Source organism: Neophocaena asiaeorientalis, unplaced genomic scaffold, assembly GCF_003031525.2.
Source record: "Neophocaena asiaeorientalis asiaeorientalis breed wild unplaced genomic scaffold, Neophocaena_asiaeorientalis_V1.1 scaffold376, whole genome shotgun sequence".
In the NCBI taxonomy this organism is placed as follows: domain Eukaryota; kingdom Metazoa; phylum Chordata; class Mammalia; order Artiodactyla; family Phocoenidae; genus Neophocaena; species Neophocaena asiaeorientalis.
The window spans coordinates 1,352,092-1,375,803 of NW_020174368.1; the positions used below are offsets into that span (position 1 = coordinate 1,352,092).

A 23,712-nucleotide genomic window follows, 5' to 3' on the forward strand; every position below is an offset into this window, starting at 1 on the left:
CCACAAAAGGGGGAGGCCCCCAAACCCAAAAAAAAAAAAAAAAAAAGGAACAAGTCAACTTAAATGGAAAGAGAAAAAAATGACACCAGCAACTTTAGATGAATCAATTACAAGTAGCCACTGAGTAGGTCAGAATGGGGGACGAGTCACATTGTTTCATCATCTGAAAAAGAGAGCAAGCAAAACCAAGGGAAGGGTGGTGGATGGCTTTACTTTCCCAGGTGTTCTTAACCTGCGGTTCCTTGAAGAGGTCTACGGGAATGCTGGAGACAGTGGTTTAAGTCACCTGGCTTCTACACTGGAGAGCTCCTAGAGGTCTCTGTAGGAAAAGGATCCATTCAAAGAGGGGGAAAGAACATGAGACAGAAATGCCCAAGGAGGAAGCATGGGGACAGACCTTAAGAGCTAAAATAGGGCTTCCCTGGTGGTGCAGTGGTTAATAAGCATCCACCTGTCAATGCAGGGGACACAGGTTTGAGCCCTGGTCCGGGAAGATCCCACATGTGCGGAGCAACTGGGCCCATGTGCCACAACGACTGAGCCTGCACTCTGGAGCCCACGAGCCACAACTACTGAGCCTGCGTGCCGCAACTACTGAAGCCCACACTCTAGAGCCCATGTGCCACAACTACTGAGCCCACATGCCACAACTACTGAAGCCCGCGTGTCTAGAGCCTGTGCTCCGCAGCAAGAGAAGCCACCGCAATGAGAAGCCTGCGCACCACAAAGAACAGCCCCCGCTCGCTGCAACTAGAGAAAGCCGGCGCGCAGCAATGAAGACCCAATGCAGCCAAATAAATAAAAAAATTTTTTTTTTTTTTTTTTTTTAAAGAGCTAAAATAGCCAACAGGAGGGACGGGGAAGTGGAAGACCCAGGGGAGCCCACTCCAGAATGGGCAGGGCGAGGTGGATGTGCAGCTTTGGGGTTGGGAAAAGAGTGCTTGGGGTCCCCACTAGGCAGCACCCAGAACACCAACCAAATTGGTGAGGCTGGTGGATGCCAGGAGGGGGGTTTCCATGTTACACATAAAGGAGCAAGGTTCAGTAAATTCTCCAAGGTCTCAAGGCTCTGAGTGGAAAAGCCACAGTGAAAACCCAGCACTTTTCCGGGAATTCCCTGGCAGTCCAGCGGTTACAGCTCCTCGCTCTTACAGCCGAGGGCCTGGGTCCTATAAGCTGCATGGCACGGCCAAAAAAAACCACCTAAAAACCAAAACCCAACCAACCAACCAAACAAGCCAGCACTTTTGTGGCTCGTTGATTCTTTAAATGAGCAACACGAGGAAACAGTTTACTTAAATGTATACCGCTCAATCCTAAAGCTAGAAATGAGCTTGTGATGGGGAGGGGGCAGGCAAAGCCATCCTGCTCGAGCATGTTGATCCCATGACACAGAAGAAAGCTCCCTCCACTCACCCCTTGGGGCTTCAGTCCATGCTTGCTGAATTAAACTCACTGAGCTAACTGAGAGTTGCTCGGGAGGGACCTGACTCCATTGAAAACAAAATATAAAACAAGATTTTAAAAAACCTTGCTCTTTACCTTGTCAGCTTTTAAAATCCTTTGTTTCCTGATTTCTCTATCTCTGAGGCTGCCTTTGAGTTCTGGTTTAACATTAGCTCATTCTAGAAACTACCAGCTGTTAACTCACCAAATAGCGCAGCCCACAGATCAGTGGATTAGTCGGATTAGACGTGGAGGCTGCTGACCTGCCATGGGGTAGGGCTACCAAGAGGGGAAGTTTGCACCCGAGGCGCTGGGTGAAAGGGGAACCAGGTCCCCTCGGCCAGAAAGGACGCCCAGCCATCAGCCCCGAACAGCAAGAACATGAGTGGGGAGCAGAAAACCCAGAGGAAAGGAGATCAAACAAGACTATTTAAGGAAACATATTCTGACGTCAGTATCTATCCCACTTTGTTCCTCGCTGGTCGGGATGCCATTTCTTCATCCTAATGAATTCTTTTATGTTTAATCTTGAAAATCCATCATGGTATTAAAATTAGGGGAAACTTTTTTGGCTTAAATAAGTGGATTTCCATTTCACGGCATCCCTTTTTAGCTTCCAAGTGTTTAACCATCTGTTTCTCCCGCGGCTGCCTGAGGAGTGGCCAGGGAGCACACTGACTCCCTAGTCAGCAGCCCCAGGCGTCAGGCTCGGTTTTCCTGGTCAAAATCACGAATTCCACCCAGGTAGTCACGTTGTGGAGGAGAGTTCATATGAGTTTTCTCTCCCCTCAGGTAAAGTTTTTTGAAGCATAAACTATTCATTTTCCTTACTTGCCCATCTCTAATTCCAAGATTCACCTTTTAATATAAAAGGAGAGTTCTAAGAAGTCAGAATATTTCCACACAGACTATTTCACCTGCTTTACTTTTTTTTTTTTTTCTTTCTGTTTTTATGCTCTTAAAATTTTCTTTCACTCTTTTTGGGTGAACCTCACTGACCATCACTGCAAAAACCCTACTGGGGAAAAAAAATCTAGAACTAGATATGACTCAAAAAATTAAAATCTCTTCGGTCTTTCATGGGAAGGAGGTAGTTGGGCTCCAGCCCTGGGACACACCACTTTCAAACAGTACTCCTGATTACAAACAAACGGCCCCAGATTTCATGACCTTTCTTTGCACCTAGCAAAAACTAGCCTTGTCAGCACATATAAGAAAAGCTTTACTATGAAGCAAGAGAAAGTAATTAAGCCATGGGGTAAGTACCGCTATGGATATAATTACTAAGTTTTCAAATTAAAAATGGGCTGAATGGGACTTCCCTGGTGGTGCAGTGGTTAAGAATCCGCCTGTCAATGCAGGGGACACGGGTTCAAGCTCTGGTCCAGGAAGATCCCACGTGCCGCAGAGCAACTAAGCCCGTGTGCCACAACTACTGAGCTCATGTGCTACAACTACTGAGCCCATGTGCCACAACTACTGAAGCCCGCGCGCCTAGAGCCCGTGCTCTGCAACAAGAGAAGCCACTGCAATGACAAGCCCGCGCACTGCAAGGAAGAGTAGCCCCCGCTCGCTGCAACTAGAGAAAGGCCGCACGCAGCAACGAAGACCCTATGCAGCCAAAAATAAAATTAATTAATTTTTAAAAAATGGGCTGAATGACTACGCTGTCAAGTCAGAAATAGGGAGAGCCAGACATGTGTTTCAGGGTGCTTTTGTCCAATTTCTGATTCTCCTTCCCTTTGAGCGTATGATGTAATGATGCATAGACCCCAATGCCAAACCCACACTATTACTTTTGATACCCAGATTAGATTTTGACTTTTCTAGTTTAGAAAAGCAATCTACTCAACACGTAGGGACTTATTAGAATTTGTTTCTGTCTCTGTTTGATCTTACTTTATACATATTATTTATTTTTTAAATGACCTTATTTGCTTTTTAAAAATTGTGTTCGTGAAAATACAAAACAAGAAGGGACAGCCTAGCTGATAGTTCCAGACAAGGGACAGGAAACTAAGTTCAGGGAGGGTAAGTAATTTCCCCTGAATCACAGAGTTAGTAGTACTCAAATTCAAATTTGCCTGATTCCAAAGTTTATCTTCTCTTCACCACACTACACTGCCCCTCCTGTGGTCATCTGCAAATTCTTCCCTACCAAGAGCTGGGAAGGAAGCAGGGGAAAATCATACCCAATGAGAAGCTGGAGATTCAACCTTTCCTATAAGGTTCCCATTGGTAAGTCCAACAGAGATTCCTCAATTAAGTCATGAGATTGCCTCTGTCTCTGAATACATTTAAATATGTTGATCCACAGTGACCCATCTCCCAGGAAAAGAGGCCTTTGAAAGGATGCTCTTTGCATTCTGCTCCCATATCTTGAACGAGCAGACGTTAACTGGACTGATATGATTCTCAAAGAGTCTTAGGAATGGGGATTCTAACTCCACTAAGGTTATTCCCGATTATTCCAGGACCTCTCAGGATCTGAGATGCTGCAACACACCCTGGACATGCTAGGCACCAGCCTTCCAGGGCAGCTGAAAAGACCTACTTAGAACTCTCCAGCAGATCTTCCTAATCCCGTACCACCTGCAGAAGCCGTATCAGACTACCCCATCATTTGGGGCAACTTCCTCCAGCTCAGCCAAGCCCTTCAGGTTGACTCTACCCTGCACTTAATCCCCTTGGTAAGTCCCAGCACCTCAGGGACTGATCAGAAGGCCCATAAGATCCACCCTGACCAAGAATGACCACCAATGCTGTGTCACTGCCACGCTGCAGCTTACTGAGACAGTCCCACCCAGCCTGGTGCTGTGCAGTCAACATCCGCAAAAGGCATACCACCTTTAACCCCCACCAAGCAAAGAGATTCTTCTCTTGTGCCCCTGGAGATGTTCCGAAACATACCTCCTGATGTTAACATTCTGACTTCAGATTTTGATATCATCTGTCAACAAGAGTGTCAACTTTTAGAAAGTGAGTCTCCTTATATATTTTTTCTTGTATGTTTTTAGGCCTCTTTTCCATTCTGAGCAATACTTCTAATCCAGATCCATCTTCCAAACCAAGTCTGATTAAGCTTGATCTTTTCCCTGCAGTGAATTTTATTTTAGAACTCTTACTGGGCTGTGATATAGCAAAGGTCAGCGTTCCAGGTCAGGCTAAAATTTGTAAGTTTCCTAGTCAGTCCCTCTGAGGGAGTAGGATTTACCAATGGGTTATAGCAATATGGCAATCTTGAATGAGAGTATTGGCAATGATCTGCCAAAGCCATTCTTTTTTTTTTTTTTTTACGTGGGCCTCTCACTGTTGTGGCCTCTCCCGTTGCGGAGCACAGGCTCCGGACACGCAGGGTCAGCGGCCATGGCTCACGGGCCCAGCCGCTCTGCGGCATGTGGGATCTTCCCGGACCGGGACATGAACCCGTGTCCCCTGCATCGGCAGGGGGACTCTTAACCACTGTGCCACCAGGGAAGCCCTGCCAAAGCCATTCTTAACGATGACTCTGAGTTTAGAAGACTGCCCTCTCCATTTGGTCAAACTCACTTACATCTCTGTACTAACAGTGCAAGTCAGCCATAGGTTAGGGAATTTGCACTTACATTTCAAACAAAGGGCAGTGTTATTATTTAAATATCAGCCTTATATTGCTTATCTCAATATTTGAAATGAGCATTTACTAACTTAACTTTTTTAAAACTTAAAAAAATTTGAATAGGTAATGTATAGACATAACGTAGAATTCAAAAGGACCAAAAGGATACATAATGGAAAGTAAGTCTCCCTCTTTACCTATCCCCTCACAGTTAGCCAGTTACCCTCCTAAAGGCAACTACTATTTATCAGTTTCAAGTATATCTGATTGGTTTGTTTGTTTATTTATTTATTCATGGCTGCCTTGGGTCTTCGTTGCTGCACACAGGCTTTCTGTAGTTGCGGCGAGCGGGCGCTACTCTTCGTTGCGGTGCGCAGGCTTCTCATTGTGCTGGCTTCTCTTGTTGCGGAGCACGGGCTCTAGGTGCGCGGGCTTCAGTAGTTGTGGCACGTGGGCTCTGGAACACGGGCTCAGTAGTTGTGGTGCTCGGGCTTAGTTGCTCTGTACCACGTGGGATCTTCCCGGACCAGGGCTCGAACCCATGTCCCCTGCATTGGCAGGCAGATTCTTAACCCCTGTGCCACCAGGGAAGTCCCCTGATATGTATATTTCAGACAGCTTAAAACTGATGATCTATTTAGCTTACTGATTGTTAGTGTCACTGAGTCTAATTGAAATGTGTATCTTGAAGCAATAAATGTTGAATATATAAATGAACATTTAAAACAAATTAAACACAAGGGAATCAGGAAGTTAAAACAAAGTACAATAAAAAAACAAACAAGGGCTTCCTTGGCAGTCCAGTGGTTAAGACTCCGTGGTTCTACTGCAGGGGCTCGGATTTGACCCCTAGTCAGGGAAGCTCCATATGACACAAGGTGCAGCCAAAAAAACCCACAAACAAACAAAATGCCACACACACACACATAAAGCAGTATTGCCCTAATTCTATGAACAGTGAGTAAACTGTAGAGGTTTGTAACATTAGGTCCACACTGCACTGTGCGAGAGAAACTCTTCAGTATTCTGTAGACCAGCTAATCCCAGCCTCACTCATCCCATGCCTGGTCAGTCAGAACTGGTCAGATATCTCTTGATTTCTAACGATTTATGGATATCCAAGAAAACCACAGTAGAGCTCAACTGTAATTCAGATGACTTTACATACGTGTCAGAAATCATTTAAGGACTTCCCTGGTGGCGCAGTGATTAAGAATCTGCTTGCCAATGCAGGAGACACGGGTTTGAGCCCTGGTCCGGGAAAATCCCACATGCCATGGAACAACTAAGCCTGTGTGTCACAACTACTGGGTCTGCACTCTAGAGCCTGTGAGCCACAATTACTGAGCCTGTGTGCCACAACTACTGAAGCCTGTGTGCCTAGAGCCCATGCTCCGCAACAAGAGAAGCCACTGCAATGAGAAGCCCGTGCACCGCTAAACCCCTGCTTGCCACAAATGGAGAAAGCCCAAGCACAGCAATGAAGACCCAACACAGCCAAAAAAGAAAAAAAAAAAAAAAGGGCTTCCCTGGTGGTGCAGTGGTTGGGAGTCCGCCTGCCGATGCAGGGGACACGGGTTCGTGCCCCAGTCCGGGAAGATCCCACATGCCGTGGAGCGGCTGGGCCCGTGAGCCATGGCCACTGAGCCTGCGCGCCCGGAGCCTGTGCTCCGCAACGGGAGAGGCCACAACAGTGAGAGGCCCGCGCACCACAAAATAAAAAAATAAAAACCACTGTTAAATTCAGCATTTAATAATGCTGAATTTGAGACATTATCATTCATAAATTGATTTCCTGAGATGTTATAGAAACACAAATCTCTAAGCAAGTTAGTTTAATTTTGTACTTCCTGCTGGCTTGCTCTCTCTCTCATACTCTACTAATCTTTCATCTATGTTTTTCTGTTTCACCAGATTTGTAAGCCCCTGGAAAATGGAGATAATGCCATTGTTGTATCCATATCACTGGCCCACAGCCTGTGACATGTTTGTTCGATGAATGAATGAATGATGACAGCAATGTATTAATTATGATCGCTTGGATAGGCTGCCGTTCATCCACTTAATAAATTCCGTATTTCAGCATGAACAAAACATTTTCAAGTAATATTTGTATGTTACAACATAGAGAATAAAGTTAAAAAGAACCTCATCAAACGTATTTTCAAAACGAATGCACTTAACCAAAAAGAACTTATACAAATCAGCAACCCAATAAAAAACCTGGACAGGATATGAACAGACAGTTAATAGGAAGAAAATGCAAACATATATATATGAAAAATGCTCAACCTCACTCCTGATGAGACATGCAAATTATAACTACATTAGTACCGTTTCTCACCTATCAGATTGATTGATGCTAACAAATTTCCTGACACTGTGTTGGTCAGGGTGTGAGGAAGCCTGTAGTGCTGTTGGGGGTGGGAACTGGTAGAATTTCTATTGGGCAATCTAGCCGTCAAAACAAAAATGTACACTGCTTTTCATCTAGAAATTCACTTCTCAGAATTTACATTTCAGGTGTACTTGTACTGGGTTGGTGAAAAAGTTCGTTTGTGTTTTTCTGTATCATCTTACGGAAAAACCCAAACAAACTTTTTGGCCACCCCAATACATATACAGAAGGAAGTATTTATTCATATGTATAATGTTATTCACTGTGGCACTGTTTTTAATAGTGAGAGACTGGAAACATGTTAATATACGATAAATTATGGTACATCCATAAAATGCAACACTTACGTAGTTGTAAACCAAAATGCAGAAATTTTCTATGTACTACCTTAGAAATATATTAAGTGAAAAAAATAAGGGACATAACAGCATGTATGGTATGCTACCATTTGTGTAAAAGAGGAAGGAAAGCAAATATATATATGTGTGTGTGTATATATATGTATATATCTCTCACACAGGATACTGGTAACACTGGTTGCCTCCACAGGAGAACTGGGAAGCCATGGTACACGATGAAAGAAGACTTTGTGTGAGAGACCTTTCTGAATTTTGATCCAAGGGAATATACTCCGTTTTCAGAGAAACAAACAAACCCAAAGGCTGAATTCTTAACTTCTTGCTTAGAAATAATGCCCAATATCTTAAAAAAGAACTTTTCAATGAGGTAAAATTATGATTATTAAAATACATTAAATTATTACATATATATAAATAATTATAACCACAGCATCTTAGTTAATCTTCTCAAGCAATCTTGTGAGGTAGAAATTATTATTATTCCAATTTTACAGATGAAGGTACCAAGGCCTGGGAAGGTTAAGTACCTTGTCTATTGTCACGCAGTTAAGTAAATTGTGGAATAGGGATTTCTTTCCCGACACAACAAAATTTGGCATCTGAAAGCAAGGTGAGAAGAATAGGAAATAATGGGGAAGAACTTTAAAGAGACTGAAGAAAATTTGGGAGAATCACCTTTATTAAAAAATAAATAAATAGGGCTTCCCTAATAAATAAATAGGAATTCCCTATTCCCTATTTATAGGTGGAGCCATGATTGAGAGTCCGCCTGCCGATGCAGGGAACGCAGGTTCGTGCCCTGGTCCGGGAAGATTCCACATGCCGCGGAGCGGCTGGGCCCATGAGCCGTGGCCGCTGAGCCTGCGTGTCCAGAGCCTGTGCTCCGCAACGGGAGAGGCTACAACAGTGAGAGGCCCGCGTACCGCAAAAAATAAAAAAAATTAAAAATAAATAAATTAGGGACTTCCCTGGTGGCGCAGTGGTTAAGAATCTGCCTGCCAATTCAGGGGACACGGGTTTGAACCCTGGTCTGGGAAGATCCCACATGCTGCGGAGCAACTAAGCCCATGCACCACAACTACTGAGCCTGTGCTCTAGACCCACGTGTCACAACTACTGAAGCCCGTGTGCCTAGAGCCTGTGCTTTGCAACAAGAGAAGCCACCGCAATGAGAAGCCCGTGCACCACAATGAAGAGTAGACCCGGCTCGCCGCAACTAGAGAAAGCCCGTGTGCAGCAACGAAGACCCAACGCAGCCAAAAATAAATAAATAAATAATTTAAAAGTTTTTAAAATTAAATTTAAATATGTAAGGAGAACCAACTAGGTTCACTTGTAGAAGCTTTATTTAACACAATTAAAAGATGCTACAAATAGCCTTGTCTGATTTGGTCCTCTTAGTATTAGAAAAAAGCTGAGGGACTTCCCTGGCGGTACAGTGATTAAGAATCCACCTACCAATGCAGGGGACATGGGTTCGATCCCTGGGCTGGGAGGATCCCACATGCTGTGGAGCAACTAAGCCTGTGCGCCATAACTACTGAGCCCGCGCACCACAACTACTGAAGCCAGCGTGCCTAGAGCCCATGCTGCACAAGAGAAGCCAACGCAATGAGAAGCCTGCATACCGCCATGAAGAGTAGCCCCCACTCGCCGCAACTAGAGAAAGCCCACGCAAGCAACAAAGACCCAACACAGTCAAAATGTAAATAAATAAAATTTTAAAAAGAATAAAAAAAAAAAGAAAAGAAAGCTGAAAGTCGTATTATGAACTTAATGCAACAGATACACTTTTACAGACAGATGGTCTACTCTATAGATAAACAGGTAAGAGAGAAAATTATTTAACAAATCTAGAGATAAAATATAACGTGAGCTTTATTCTTACCATTTTCCTTTTCGATGGCAACGATTGCTCACTTATCTGGAACAAAAAGAGTTAAAATGACTTTTCAGAGGTGTGTGAAGCTACTTTGCAAATATTTTTGTCCATTTGCATCTATAGCCCAATCTCAACTTTACAGATGTTGATTCTCTACCATAGAGATGATCCTCCTACTCTTTTGGCCACGTTTTGATGGGCCAGTGGAGAACCAGAGGAGGAGGGATAACTGTGATTCCCTGTCAATCAGGAGCAGAGAGCAGAGTTGGAAATATGGAGATAGTGGTGACTCTTATATGAGTTGCTCTGAATTACCTAGAGATTTTATTTATTCTTGGTTCCTATTACCTTGCACGATTAAAGAGTTTGGGATGGTTAAATTATAAAATTAATAGAAAAAAGCTATATGCCATTATGTATTTTAACATTTAGGAAGTTACAGCAACACACAAACAGGAATCATAGGTGACTCAAGTTTAATTAACCATTATGTGAAGTCTTATAAAAACAAATTTTTGTTGAGAAAAGGAAAAGAAATAAAAGTACTGTTGATGACAGTCATATTCATGTAGAATTTGAAATGATATTAAGAACTCCATTGTTAATAAACTTACATAAAATTATAAGGAAGTGTGTGCTTCACTATCTGGATTTCACACTGATTAGAATTTAAAGTTCCTTACTTTGTATACACAGATGTAAATTTAAAAAATAGGTGGTGCAGTGGTTAAGAATCCGCCTGCCAATGCAGGGGATACAGCTTTGAGCCCTGGTCCAGGAAGATCCCACATACCGTGGAGCAACTAAGCCCGTGTACCACAACTACTGAGCCTGCGCTCTAGAGCCCACGAGCCACAACTACTGAGCCCGTACGCCATAACAAGAGAAGCCACCGCAATGAGAAGCCCACGCACGTACCGCAACGAAGGGTAGCCCCCGCTCAACTCAACTAGAGAAAGCCTGCACGCAGCAACGAAGACCCAATGCAGCCAAAAATAAATTAATTAAATAAATTAATTTTAAAAAATGCTTACAGTGCTGAGATAAATTTTTAGAAACAACTTGAATCTATGTCAAATTCTAGTAAGATAAATATATTTTATGACACTAGAGTATGGGGTTCTGTATAGAACACATAAGGTACCTATTATAAAGTTAGTCAAGTTTTTTGCTGTTATGAATATGATTAAAAAATACATAGGTCAGTGAGTACGTAGGTTATTGAGTATATAAGGAAGGATTTTATTTTTAGCTATAGTTTTGCCCAATATACACCATCTGCCATTGTACCTAGGAAGTTTTTGGAAAAGTAGGGAAAAAAATGCACGGTATAGTTGACTTAAAATTAAGAAAATATTTAAGGTAATACTGACATTTTCAGAGGCACAGGAAATTCTACTACACACTCCTCCTTAGAAGAAAGCAAAACATCAACTTATTTCAGGGAATAATGAAGTTAGCAGAACATACTCTAACATTTTTGCTATTCCCCAAAAAATATTTTTAATAGGGCTTTTATATAATCTTATGCAGGTATTATCATCATTTCTTCTTTGTAGAAATTCAGTAGTTGTTTTCCCCTTAAGTATCAGACAGACAATACTGCAACCGACAAACTATATATTGTATTACACATCTGGGGTCTACCTGCAACATTCTACAAATGACACACCAGAGTGGGTTATCCTGGTCAGAGCATGTCAGATGCTGAGTGGGGCCTTTTGAACTTCAGACCCTTAAAAACAACAACAGCTTTGTTTCGAGAACTATACATATTTAAGGAGTAAACAGAAAGAAAGAACAAAGATCACGAAATCCCTTACCTCCTGTTGCTCCATGAATTCCCTATGTCTTCGAGCTGCCTCGTGCCTCCATAACTTTAGGCAAACCAAAGCTCCAATGAGATAAACAAACATGGTGACAAAGAGGAAGATCATTGCTGCTATCTGTCCTCCTTCCACCCGGCACAACGCTGCATTCACTGGCGTGTTAAATAATGGATAGTAGCAGAGTCCACCTCGGTTGGTATCATTCACATAGACTATGGCTGCGGCCATGTACAAGATAAACAAGGAGATGTTAATTCCAAATTCAGTTAGGGGCCACCAATTTGAGTCCAAAAGAATGGTCCGATAATACATGGACATGCCAAGCACCAGAATAATAATGGTGGTGATCCAAGCCAATCCAGCAACCACAAGCACAAAAGCGGTTTTGGGACCACTATAGTAATAGCCCCCATACATGCTGCCCAGGCCACCAACGCCTCCCATGCCATAGGGCTGTGAATATCCAAACAGGTTATACCACTCGCTGTCCTTGTGAATGTACGCCGTGACACAAGCGAAGACGCCGGCCCCCAGAAGCAGCTCCACCACGCCCAGAATCCGCAGCAGGCCTGCCCATGACTTCATGTAGGAATACCTCAGGTGATACTCCTCCACCTTCTCACTGTAGGTTCGGGCTGTGTGTGTGCGTCGGCCTAGGGATCCATAGGGATCCTGGGGAAACATTGCCTCAGCCTCTTTCCGGGAACGACAGCTGCCTTCTGACCCGCCCTGAGGATCTTCGCAGGAGTTGGGGGGTGAACAGTGGTTTGGTCTTGCAGGAGAGGCTGGAGGTGAACACTCCACTCCATCGGAGATGTATCTGATGTCTGACACCCGCTTATCCCACTCTGGGTCCTTTTTCTTCCCTCTGAAGAAGTTCTTCCAGGACTCAGGGACAAAGCGCCTTACAGGCTTGAGATCTGGTGCTACGGCCGGTTCCTCTGTGTCACCTGAGTAGAATTCTGGGCCGAATGGTGGCTGTAATGGGAGAGGGGGTGGTGGCAACGGATCAGCGCTCACAGCCAGCTCACTGTCGTGAAGAGTCTGGAAGGTTCTTACGGTGCCATCTTGATAGTCTGAGTCCCTTGGGACCTCATCGTAGTGCCTGTCCCGATTCCTGGATCTTCCGTCATTTGACAACATTTGTGATGTTCACACCTGGGGCCGAGATTAAAGTTACCACTTATGCTTAGTTATTTATCCTTTCAATGATGCTGGTTTTATTCACTTAGTAGCAAATGATCATATTCAGGAAACCAACATGATCATATCTAATTATTATGATATATAAAAATGACAACATAAATTATGTACACTTTAAACATGTGTAACAATTATGTTAGCCAGGGATCTACTAATCATTCTATGAGATTTTAAGGGCGATCAAAATTTTAAATCTTAGCTCTTGATTAAAACATAAGTTGAATTTACCTATGAGCCCTATAAACAACAAAATGCAAAAAACCAAAAATGAGACTAAATTTTAATAATACAGGATGCTAACACATTCCAAGTAAGCGTCCTTTCCTCAAATATCTAAATCAACATATTTAAGAGTTGACATACCAAAATGTGATGGGTCAGCAAATACTCTTCACTTTCATTAACTCAAGTCTGCTTTGGAATGGCCCAGAAGCAGTCTGATAAACACAGGGAGTGGAGAGTCCCTTTCTTTTCTAACTCGGGAAGTCACGTTACGGGAGTTGCTTCTTCCACTCTAATAGTATAACACTTGATACTAGATATAAAAAATTGAATTCTCAGAAAAAAAAAATCACCAAAGGCTAAGTAAGATTCCCTGAAAGTACAGCACAGAGCCACAGCAATGGCCATGGACATCACTCTTTCCAGACCAATTATTTAAAGGTGACTTGCTGTTTCCATGGAAAGACCCAAAAAGTATCTTACAGGGTATTCAATCCACCTGAAAAATAAAGCATAGAAAAAGCACTTTTTATCAAACCTGTTGATTTCCTTCATGAAATCAATAACCTGGACATGTGTGTAAAAAGGAAACTATTTGCTAATATAACTACTATGTTTAAGGCACAATGATCTTCTCCCTCAAACTGCTCATGAGTATTTACTGAAGACTCGCTGGACACATGGCATTGTACTTGGCACTATAAAGGTCTCAAAATTAAAGCTGGTAATCCCACCTTTACAGTGTTGAACAATTTAGAAATTCCTAAGGCTTTGTTTTGTTTTACTTTGTAAAATGGAGATCTATCACTCAACAAGTATTTACCAAGTGCCTGCCATGCACCAGGCTTGCTCAAGATGTATCAGTGAACAAAGCCAATGGAAATCCTTGCCTTCATGGAGCTTAAATTCCAGTGGGGGAGCGGGGGTGACAAATGATAGATAGAGCAAGTAAAATATATCGGATGCCAAGGAACAAGTTAAGAAAGAGGATAAGAAGTGCAGTGTGGACAGGGTGTTATAATTTTAAACAGAGTGACGAGGGAAGTCTTCAGAGAGAACATGACACCTGAATATAGAAATGAAGGAAATGAGGGAGGAAGCCAGGCAGGTATAAGGGGTAAGTGTTCCACACAGATGGAACAGCTCGTGTAAAAGCCTTAAAGTGGGAGTGCCTGGCGTGTTCGAGAACTGTTAAGGAATGGAGGCAGCAGCAGGGTGAGTGAGAGAGTGAGTAGTAGAATTGAGGCCATCTGAAACGTTAGGGCTTAAAAATCATTAGAGGGACTTACCTGGTGGTGCAGTGGTTAAGAATCCACCTGCCAATGCAGGGGACACAGGTTTGAGCCCTGGTCCGGGATGATACCACATGCGCGGAGCAACTAAGCCCCTGCGCCACAACTACTGAGCCTGTACTCTAGAGCCCTTGAGCCACAACTCCTGAGCCTACGTGCCACAACTATTGAAGCCCCCGCACCTAGAGCCCGTGGTCCGCAACAAGGCAAGACCCCACAATAAGAAGCCTGCGCACTGCAATGAAGAGTAGCTTCTGGTCGCCACAACTAGAGAAAGCCCGCGTGCAGCAATGAAGACCCAATGCAGCCAAAGATAAACAAATAAATAAAATAAATTTAAAAAATAAAATCATTAGAAAGATTTAGGCTTCTACTGGGAGTGAGAAGCCACTGGAAAATTTTCAGTAAAGGTCTGACATGATATGACTTATTTTAACCAGATCACTCTGGGTGCTCTGCTCCAGGAGAAAAGGGTGAAAAGAGGGAGACTGGCTAGGAGGCCACTGAAATACAGTTGACGCTTGACCAACACAGGGATTAGGGGCACCAACTCTCTTTGCAGTCAAAAACCCAAGTGTAACTTTATAGTTGGTAATATGTAGCTGTGGTCCCGAATCCACGGATTCAACCAACTGCAGACCACACAGCACCGCAGTACATATTTATTGAAAAAAAAAACCAAAAACGCATATAAGCGGACCCCTGCAGTTCAAACCTGTGTTGTCCAACTGTAATCCAATGGACCATGGTGGTAGCAACGAAGATAGCAAGAAGAGCTTAAACTCTATGTTCAGGGAATTAAAATTTTTTATTTTAGAAATTTCCAAACACAATAAAAAGTGGAAAGAACAGTATTATGAGCCCTTATGTGCCCATCAACCACTTTCAATAATTATCAATTTATGACCAATCTTGTTTCGTCTATACCCTCTACCGTATTCCTTTTGTCAATAGATTACTTTAAAGCAAATCCCAGATCATTTCATCTGCAACATTTCTCCAACCCTCCAGCTTAGTCCTGGGAGAAGCAGCCTGAAGAGTCTGAGATACCTGTTAGAAGTCCAGGTAAAGATATCAAGTAGGCAGTCTACCCACAGAAGTGTATATACTACCACAGACTAAATACAATCACCTGAGGATGGAGATGGAGAAGAGGTCTAAATTCTAGGGTCTTCTAATGGGCCACTCCAATTTTAGAGAATTAACTGTGAGTCCCAGCATGGTGCCCAATGCAAAGCAGGAGAAAAAAATTTAGTACAGAAAAAAATTTCTATAATGATAGCAATTAAAAGTTACTTTTTTGTCTTTCATCGCTTTATCTGTTGTCTAAAAACATTTAAATTCTAGGAATGCATAGTACTACTATAATTCTTGAAATACATTTTCCTAAAAATAGTAGAGGCAAAAGCACAACAAATAACTTTAGCAAGTTTTACATATCCTTCAATACCTTTGATATACAGGCATTTAAAGGACACCGGTTGCTTAATTAAACTCACTGGCAAAAGTATGCTTCACTATAATGGATTTAATTCATGCTCACCTGTGAAATGTGGCTTATTTGAATTAGATCACCTTATCAGTGTTTAAATAAAAAGCCAAAATTACAAATTTGAAGAATTGTGGAATAGCAAATTATGTGATTTTGGAAGGGAATAATGGTCAGTTGTATTTTACCACATTTCAATGTCTGGATACCCCTAGCATCTCTCAGGGTGTCACTGAGAGTCCACTTAGAATCAGCACGCTGAGGCAGAGCGGGTCTTTGTTTTGTTCCAGCCGCCGGGGCCCGACTCCATTCTGTTGGCACACAAATCTCCGAAAGTCAAAGTGGTGGGAGGAGAAATGGTTCTCCCCAGCGAAGTGTTACAGGAATCCAGTTGGTCACCTTTACACCAACAGAATCACCACTAAGCTGGCTTTAAAGTTTTGCTGGCCCCGAGAAAGGGGCCGATTTCAGACGTTTCTGGGTTTCCAGGGGGATGGGAAATCCCCTGCGCTCTGAACTGAACCCTCGAGCGAGTGCCCGGGAATACAGAGCATCCTTGTCCGGGGTCCCTCCCCAGGCCGCGGCTCGGCGCTATGTCCCCGACCCACCAACCTCGCTCAGTACTCAGCTCTGCCCACCCAGGTGCGCGTCTCCACGTCAGAGGGAAAATACACTCTTCCTCTCCCGAGATTGTCCCCAAAGTGGCCGGAACTAAATCGGGCCGGACGTGCCCAGCTCGGGATAACCCCGCGCCCGGAAGGACCGCGGCTTCGCGGCCGGGGGTGGGCGCGTCTCGCCCGGCACCTGTGTCCGCCGAATGAAACCTGGCCGGCCGAGGGGCCCTCCAGCCTCCCAGGCCCCCCGCTCTCCCCGGGGCCCCGCACCCCTTACCGCGTCGGCCCCCGGCCTCGGGTGCAGGTAGTGGCCGGCCGCGCAGCAAGCGCGCCGTTTCTAGGGGCCGAGGGACGCCGAGAGCTACCCCAGACGCCGCGCGCCTGCCCGGGGTCCGCCGGCCCCTCCCCGCCCACGCCCCGGTCACGTGGGCCCCACCCCTGCCGCCCAGCTCACCTGCGCAGCCGCCGGGAAGTGCGCGCCCGCCGCCCGCGGCTATGAAACCGGGATTGGGCGCCGGGGGCGGGGCCGGGCCGAGCTGAACTTCGCCCCGCCTGGCTTTGTCAGGCCCGGACTGCTGCCTGGGGCCCGGGCGGGTCGGTGCCCTCACCCCCACTGCACCTCACGGCAACAGCTAGGAGAGCTCTGGAAAGGTCGTTAAAGGTGAGAGAAAACCCTCCGGAAAGTTTTCTTCGCAAGGTTGCAATCCCCCTCCTTTCTATTTTTGAAAAAGTTTGGCACTGGATGAAGGAGACTTGCGTACTATGACCAGTGACACATGGCAGACCGTGAGTGTTAAGAATCATTGAAGGACAGGAGAAACAAAACAAAACAGAACAAATTCAACATTTAATTTTGATATAAATTATGTAAATAGTTTCCAGAAAGTATCTAAAATATTCCACTGTACAACATATAAAAATGGTATCTGAAGAAGCTAGAGACCAGAGAGAAATTGTGAATAAGGCACAAAGTTTATTTACACTCTTAATTGCATCCTAAACTGTTTTATAATTCTTATTTACAACCCACAGAGTTTCTGTATTCTGAATTATTCCTTCACATTTTCTGATATTTGGCATAATGTTCGAACACATTTCATACACACTGACCTCTCCCAACACCACTCACATGGCTAAATAAATACTAGAGAAAAAGATTAAGAGATTATTTGAAGGTTTGATCTTCTATTTACTTCAACATGACAGAAATCAGTTCTCTGTGCTGAAATACTACAAGAGTGAAGAATTAACAAACTAATTCACCTGAAAAGTCTATGATCTCTGTTCAAGTACCACTGAACAAAACGAATATGAATCTGTCAAGTAACAATCTCATGGGCAGGCTGCTTTCTATGTTTCATCACTCTCATAGTCTTCTATTATTATGTCTTCCTCTTCCATGTCTTTCTGGGCTGCAAAGGGCTGAGGCTGGCTGGCAGGCAGTTCACTCCCACTATCCTGACTCAAAGGAAGAGACCAGGTTTCAGGTTCAGCTGTCTGAGTGCGTTCACCCAGCGCTTCCTCTGCAGGTTGCCCTCCACTAAGCTGGGCTTCATCTCCGCTGTCCAGGTCTGTCATTCCATGCTCCCTGTCAGTCAGGGCTTCCATTTTCAATCTGCCAGATGCATAACACAGGCATTAATAATAATCAAAGGAGGGGATTCCTTTAAATTACACCATGAGTGTGGTGATTATGAAGCCCTCTCCTGTAGTCTCTCATTTACCTTCCTTGTGCTGTTTAGCCAGGTGGACCGGTTTATTTAACAATATAAACAAAACTAAAAAGTAAATGACAAACTGAATAAATCATTACAACTTATAACACAACCAAGTTAATTAATATCTTTAGTAAAGAGTTCTTACAAAAAGAAAGAATTAAATGGAATAGGAAAACAGACATAAAACATGTACAGATAGCTTACAGAAGAATGGTTACTAAATAAATTGCTCAACCTAATTTGTAATTTTAAAATGGAAATTAATATTGTCATCTTTCAAACTGGTAAAGACCTTTTAAAATAATAAAACCCAGTGGTGGTACGAGGAGAAAAGAACATGCTGAAACACTGTTAAGTGGGCATAAGATTGGCAAAATATTCTTGGAAGCAATCTGGCAATATAGAGCAAAGGTGTATATCCATTGATCCAGCAATTTTATTTCTAGGAATTCATCCTACATAAATAGTATTTGATATGCATGATGATTTAGCTTCAAGGAAGGCTGTGACAACAAAAGCTGGAAACAAGCTAAATGTACAAAACCAAGGTGTAGGAGGACTTCCCTTGTGGTCCAGTGGTTAAGAATCAGCCTTCCAATACAGGGGATGCGGGTTTGAACCCTGGTCGGGGAACTAAGATCCCACATGCCACGGGGCAACTAAGCCTGTGCTCCACAACTAGAGAGAAGCCTACGTGCCACAATTAGAGAGAAGCCCTCACACTGTAACGAAAGATCCTATGTGCCACAACTAAGACCCAACGCAGCCAAAAATAATAAAACAAAACAAGGTGTAGGTTCAATTATAGGAAATTATGCAGCTATTAAATAGCAATATTAAATGTTAAGTTTAAGTATTAATATTCAATATTATCAATATAAATCAAAGATAATGTTAAAATGGTCACTATAAATGAAAGACAACAGTACTAGTCATTGTAATAAGTAGCACTGACAAATCCTGCCTCCCAATTCAGATCAAGTAGCTGAACCAGTAATAAAACACTGACTCCCATTCTTTTAATTACATCTTAGGAGGAAAAAGACAATAGAAGACAATGGTCTTCCCTTGATTTTGATGTCATAATCTTGTGGGGAAAGGAGCCAGTGAAAACAGCTGGTCCTTCTTTGATTCAGAGGGAAGTGAGGAGAAAAGGGAAGTTTATAAAAGGTTTGAGCCCTGATCACATCCCAGTGGGATGATGCTGTAAGATCCATCCATCACTGTATTTCTGTAAAAGGAAAGATGGGCTCCCAATAGCTAAGTCATTATAAGGAAGAAACCATTAACACTACAAAGGCCTTTACTGAATCTATGAAGGCAGAGGGAAAAAAAGCCCAGATAAGCTAGTTTTCCATTTGGGACCAGGAATAGGAGAACTAGTAGAAGGGGTAATAGATGCCATTTCTATCATTTACTTTTATCCTTGCAACCAGGAAGCAAGCACTTTTTAACCTTTTTTAGAATACCTGAGTGCCTAATTTAACCTTATAAATAAGCCAAGTAGAAATGAACTACAAGCACTGTGTTAATCACTGATATTAGGCCAGAAGCCATTTTGCAATGGAATGAACAGTATGGATGTAGATTTATCTCTCTCTCTATTTTTTTACTTGTCTGAATTTTCTGTGATAAAGAAATAAAAAAGACAGTGCTCTTTTGAGGTAGTTCCTGATTATTGCAGTCTCCAAATATAGGCTAAGAACACCTCTTGGCATGAAAGCTATGCAAAATTTGTTGAACTCAAGGATTTTAAAGATTCCTCTGCCTCTGTGATTCAATGATTCTATTTAGCCTAATATTCCATTCTGAGATGGTGAAAATAGCTGTTACATGTAATATATATAATAGATGGGTCTATAATGCAATCATATGGTCTCTGATCGCTAGTGAAACGTGTATTTCTTGGCCTTTACAGATAACATTTATTGACTGTATAATGAATAAATACATAAGGTATTTGGTGGTTATTTCAGTAACAGCTCTTTGAAAATTAAAATGACCAGCTTACCTTCCAAAGTGTCGCTTCAGAGGAAGTCTTCCAATATCCTGGATAAAAGAAATCTGAGCTAAAAGAGATTTTTAAAAAGCTTTAAATAGACATTTCTCCAAAGAAGAATGGCCAAAAAGCACATGAAAAGATGTTTAAAGTCACAAATTGTTAGGAAAATGCAAACCAAAACCATGAGATACTATTTCACACCCCTTAGGATAGCTATTATCAAAACACCCCATAAAACAACAAGGTTTGACAAGGATGTGGAGAAAGCTGTAGAAATACAAAATGGTGTAGCTGCTGTGGAAAATGGTAAGGTAGTTCCTCAAAAAACTGAAAACAGAATTACTATATAATCAATTCCACTTCTGGGTATACACCCAAAAGAACTGAAAGCCAGATCTCGAAGAAACATCTGTATATCCATATTTATAACAACATTATTCATAACAGTCAAAACGTGGAAGCATATATATATATATATGTATAGCTGATTCACTTTGTTATACAGCAGAAAATAACACACCATTGTAAAGCAATTATACTCCAATAATGGTGTTAAAAAAAAAAAAGTGGAAGAAACTTGTGTCCAAAAACAGATGAATGGATAAACAAAATGTGGTAAATATATACAATGTAATATTATCCAGCCTTAAAAAGGAAGGAAGTTCTGACACATGCTATAACATGGATAAACCCTGATGACATGCTAAATGAAATAAGCCAGTCACAAAAAGACAAATATTGTATGGTTGCACTTAAGTGGGTACCTAGGATGGTCAAATTCATAGATAGAAAGTAGGTAGTGTTGGACTTCCCTGGTGGCACAGTGGTTAAGAATCCATCTGCCAATGCAGAGGACACAGGTTCGAGCCCTGGTCTGGGAAGATCCCACATGCCACGGAGCAACTAAGCCTGTGTGCCACAACTACTGAGCCTGTGCTCTAGAGCCCGCGAGCCACAACTACTGAGCCCATGTGCCACAACTACTGAAGTCCATGTGCCTAGAGCCTGTGCTCCACAACAAGAGAAGCCACCACAATGAGAAGCCCATGCATCACAACAAAGAGTAGCCTAGCCCCTGCTCGCCGCAACTAGAGAAATCCCGTGTGCAGCAACGAAGACCAAACACAGTCAAAAATAAATAAATGAAATAAATACATTTAAAAAATAAAATAAAAAGAAGTAAAGGGAGCTATAATGACAATGACTCATCAAATAGGGAATATCAGTAAAGAGAAGGAAATTGCAAAAAAGAACCAAATGGAAATTCTGGACTTGAAAAGTACAATAACCAAAATGAAAAGTCCACTGCAGGGGCTCAATAGTAGATTTGAACTGGGAGAAGAAATAATCAGTAACCTGGAACACAGACTGATAGAGATTATGCAATCAAAGAGAAAACAGAATGAAACGTGAGATACCTATAAGTATTCTAAAAAACACTAATGGAGGACTAGAAAAGAGGACAGAGAGAAATGAGCAGAAGAAACATAAAGAGAAAATGTCTGAAATGACATAGTAAACTGAAAGAAATGGGATAAAAATTGATGAATAAAAAGAAAAGCCAAGGGCTTCCCTGGTGGCACAGTGGTTGAGAGTCCGCCTGCCAAGGCAGGGGACACAGGTTCAAGCCCTGGTCAAGGAAGATCCCACATGCCTCGGAGCAACCAAGCCCATGTGCCACAACTACTGAGCCTGCGCTCTAGAGCCCGTGAGCCACAACTACTGAGCCCGCATGCCACAACTACTGAAGCCCGCGTGCCTAGAGCCCGTTTTCCACAACAAGAGAAGCCACCGCAATGAGAAGCCTGCACACCGCAAGGAAGAGTAGCCACTGCTCACCACAACTAGAGAAAGCCTGTGTGCAGCAAAGACCCAACACAGCCAAAAATAAATTAAAAAAAAAAAAGACCACAAGACAAAAAAAAAAAAGCCAAAACATCCTATTTTTGACTAAATTTTATAAACCTTCTAAAGTCTGCAAATCAAACACTACCTTACCTTTTTAAAAATCCACTACACAATATGACTAGGATTTTTAAAAAACAGCTTTTTGATATGGAAAACTTAAGGGTTGTGATCCTGGAATCTGAACTTTCTAGTAGATATAATGATTCTCTAGATGATTCCAATGTGAGTAATCCAAACCAATACTTCTCAAACTCCTCAAACATCTCCTGCATAAGAATCACCTGGAGGGCTTCCCTGGTGGCACAGTGGTTGAGAGTCCGCCTACCGATGTGGGGGACATGGGTTCATGCCTGGTCTGGGAAGATCCCACATGCCACAGAGCGGCTAGGTCCATGAGCCATGGCTGCTGAGCCTGCGCATCTGGAGCCTGTGCTCCACAACGGGAGAGGCCACAACAGTGAGCGGCCCGCATACCGCCAAAAAAAAAAAAAGAATCACCTGGAGAATCTTGCTAATTGATCTTGCAGATCAATTCAGTAGGTCTTGGTTGAGGCCTGAGATTCTGCATTTTTCTCAAGCTTCCAGGTGATGCTGATGATTCTGGTCCAAGGAGACTCTTACTAATCAAACTGATTCATTGTCACACAGCTAGGAGTGGGACAAAGAATGTGAATGGCTGTGCCAATGTAAGTTGGTGGCAGTAGGGCTGGGACTGAAGGAGCAGCCTGCATTGTCAGGAAATAGGTTATAGACATAGGAATTAAGTAAACAAGTAAATATATTTAGCAAAGTGGGAGATGGGTCCATATCCACTAAAAGGAACCAGGATTCATTGAGATTTCTAAGTCCATGTAGGGAGAGTATGAAATAATCCGGGAACACTTTGTATCGGAAAGAAAGTACACTAAGAGTAAAGGCACAGAGTTACCTTAAAGCAGCTTGCACTGGCCAAATCTGGACAATTTAAGTCCAAAATAAATAATGATAGAAACAACAGCTGAAAAAGCTCCAGAGTCCATACAAATATAAACAAACAAACAAATGGGGAAGAAGGCGAAGCAATACCTTACAGCAGAATTTATTAACACAAATACAGAAGGAATAATGCCATTAGAAAATCACTTGCCAACCATGATGGATTCGGGAAATAATTATCAAAAGATGCTATAACTAGTGGGTGAAATTTTAATGAGAAATAGGGTATTTACATAGTCTCAAAGTGTCTCCCCACAAAACACTTAATAACTTTACAATGAAGAACCTGAGAGATGTTATCTTACCAAATAATAAAAGTTAACTTCACCAGCATGGTTTAAATAGACATCATATTCCCCTGATGTGATGCACTGAGAAGAACACAGCATCACTTCTGTGGTATTCCTGCACAAAATATATATCCTAAATCCACTCATAAGGAATCCTCAGATAAACCCAAATTGAGGGGCAGTCCATGTTATAACAGTCTGCTTCAGAAATGTAATGGATAAAGAAAGACCACAGTACTATTCTAAATCAAAGAAGACTAAAGAGATAGCAACTAAGTAACTAAATGTATCATGTGATCTTGCATTGGATTTCTAGACAAGAGAGAACAAGTTTTTGTTGTTATTTTACAAAGGGCATTATTAGGACAATTGGCAAAATTTGAATGGAGTCTATAAATTACAAATGGAGTCTAATAATTAAACTATAAATTAGCAGTAATAGATCAATGTTAATTTCCTGATTTTGATGTATATACTGTGGTTATGT

General features: G+C 42.5%; 2 protein-coding genes across 8 annotated transcripts in view; both read right to left on the reverse strand.

Annotated features, from left to right (window-relative positions):
* MARVELD2 (MARVEL domain containing 2) overlaps window positions 1-16,741 on the reverse strand; it is a 28,052-nt gene extending 11,311 nt beyond the window's left edge. Inside the window, exons 1-5 of one of the 6 annotated variants that reach the window (XM_024756204.1) lie at window positions 15,907-16,563; window positions 15,362-15,434; window positions 13,079-13,436; window positions 11,507-12,670; window positions 9,690-9,725 (exon numbers count right to left, since the gene is read on the reverse strand). In XM_024756204.1, coding sequence (XP_024611972.1) covers window positions 9,690-9,725; window positions 11,507-12,655 — 1,185 coding nt within the window. In that variant the 5' untranslated portion in view covers window positions 12,656-12,670; window positions 13,079-13,436; window positions 15,362-15,434; window positions 15,907-16,563. Of the gene's footprint in view, window positions 1-9,689; window positions 9,726-11,506; window positions 12,671-13,078; window positions 14,263-15,361; window positions 15,435-15,772; window positions 16,564-16,609 lie in introns of those variants that run through there. The other 5 variants (XM_024756209.1, XM_024756206.1, XM_024756208.1 and 2 more) reach the window with 5 other exon arrangements.
* A 427-nt stretch (window positions 16,742-17,168) lies between these two features.
* RAD17 (RAD17 checkpoint clamp loader component) overlaps window positions 17,169-23,712 on the reverse strand; it is a 30,372-nt gene continuing 23,828 nt past the window's right edge. Inside the window, exons 16-17 of one of the 2 annotated variants that reach the window (XM_024756202.1) lie at window positions 20,062-20,119; window positions 17,169-17,947 (exon numbers count right to left, since the gene is read on the reverse strand). In XM_024756202.1, the coding sequence (XP_024611970.1) occupies window positions 17,683-17,947; window positions 20,062-20,119 (323 nt within the window). In that variant the 3' untranslated portion in view covers window positions 17,169-17,682. The remainder of the gene's footprint in view (window positions 17,948-20,061; window positions 20,120-23,712) is intronic. The other variant, XM_024756203.1, reaches the window with a different exon arrangement.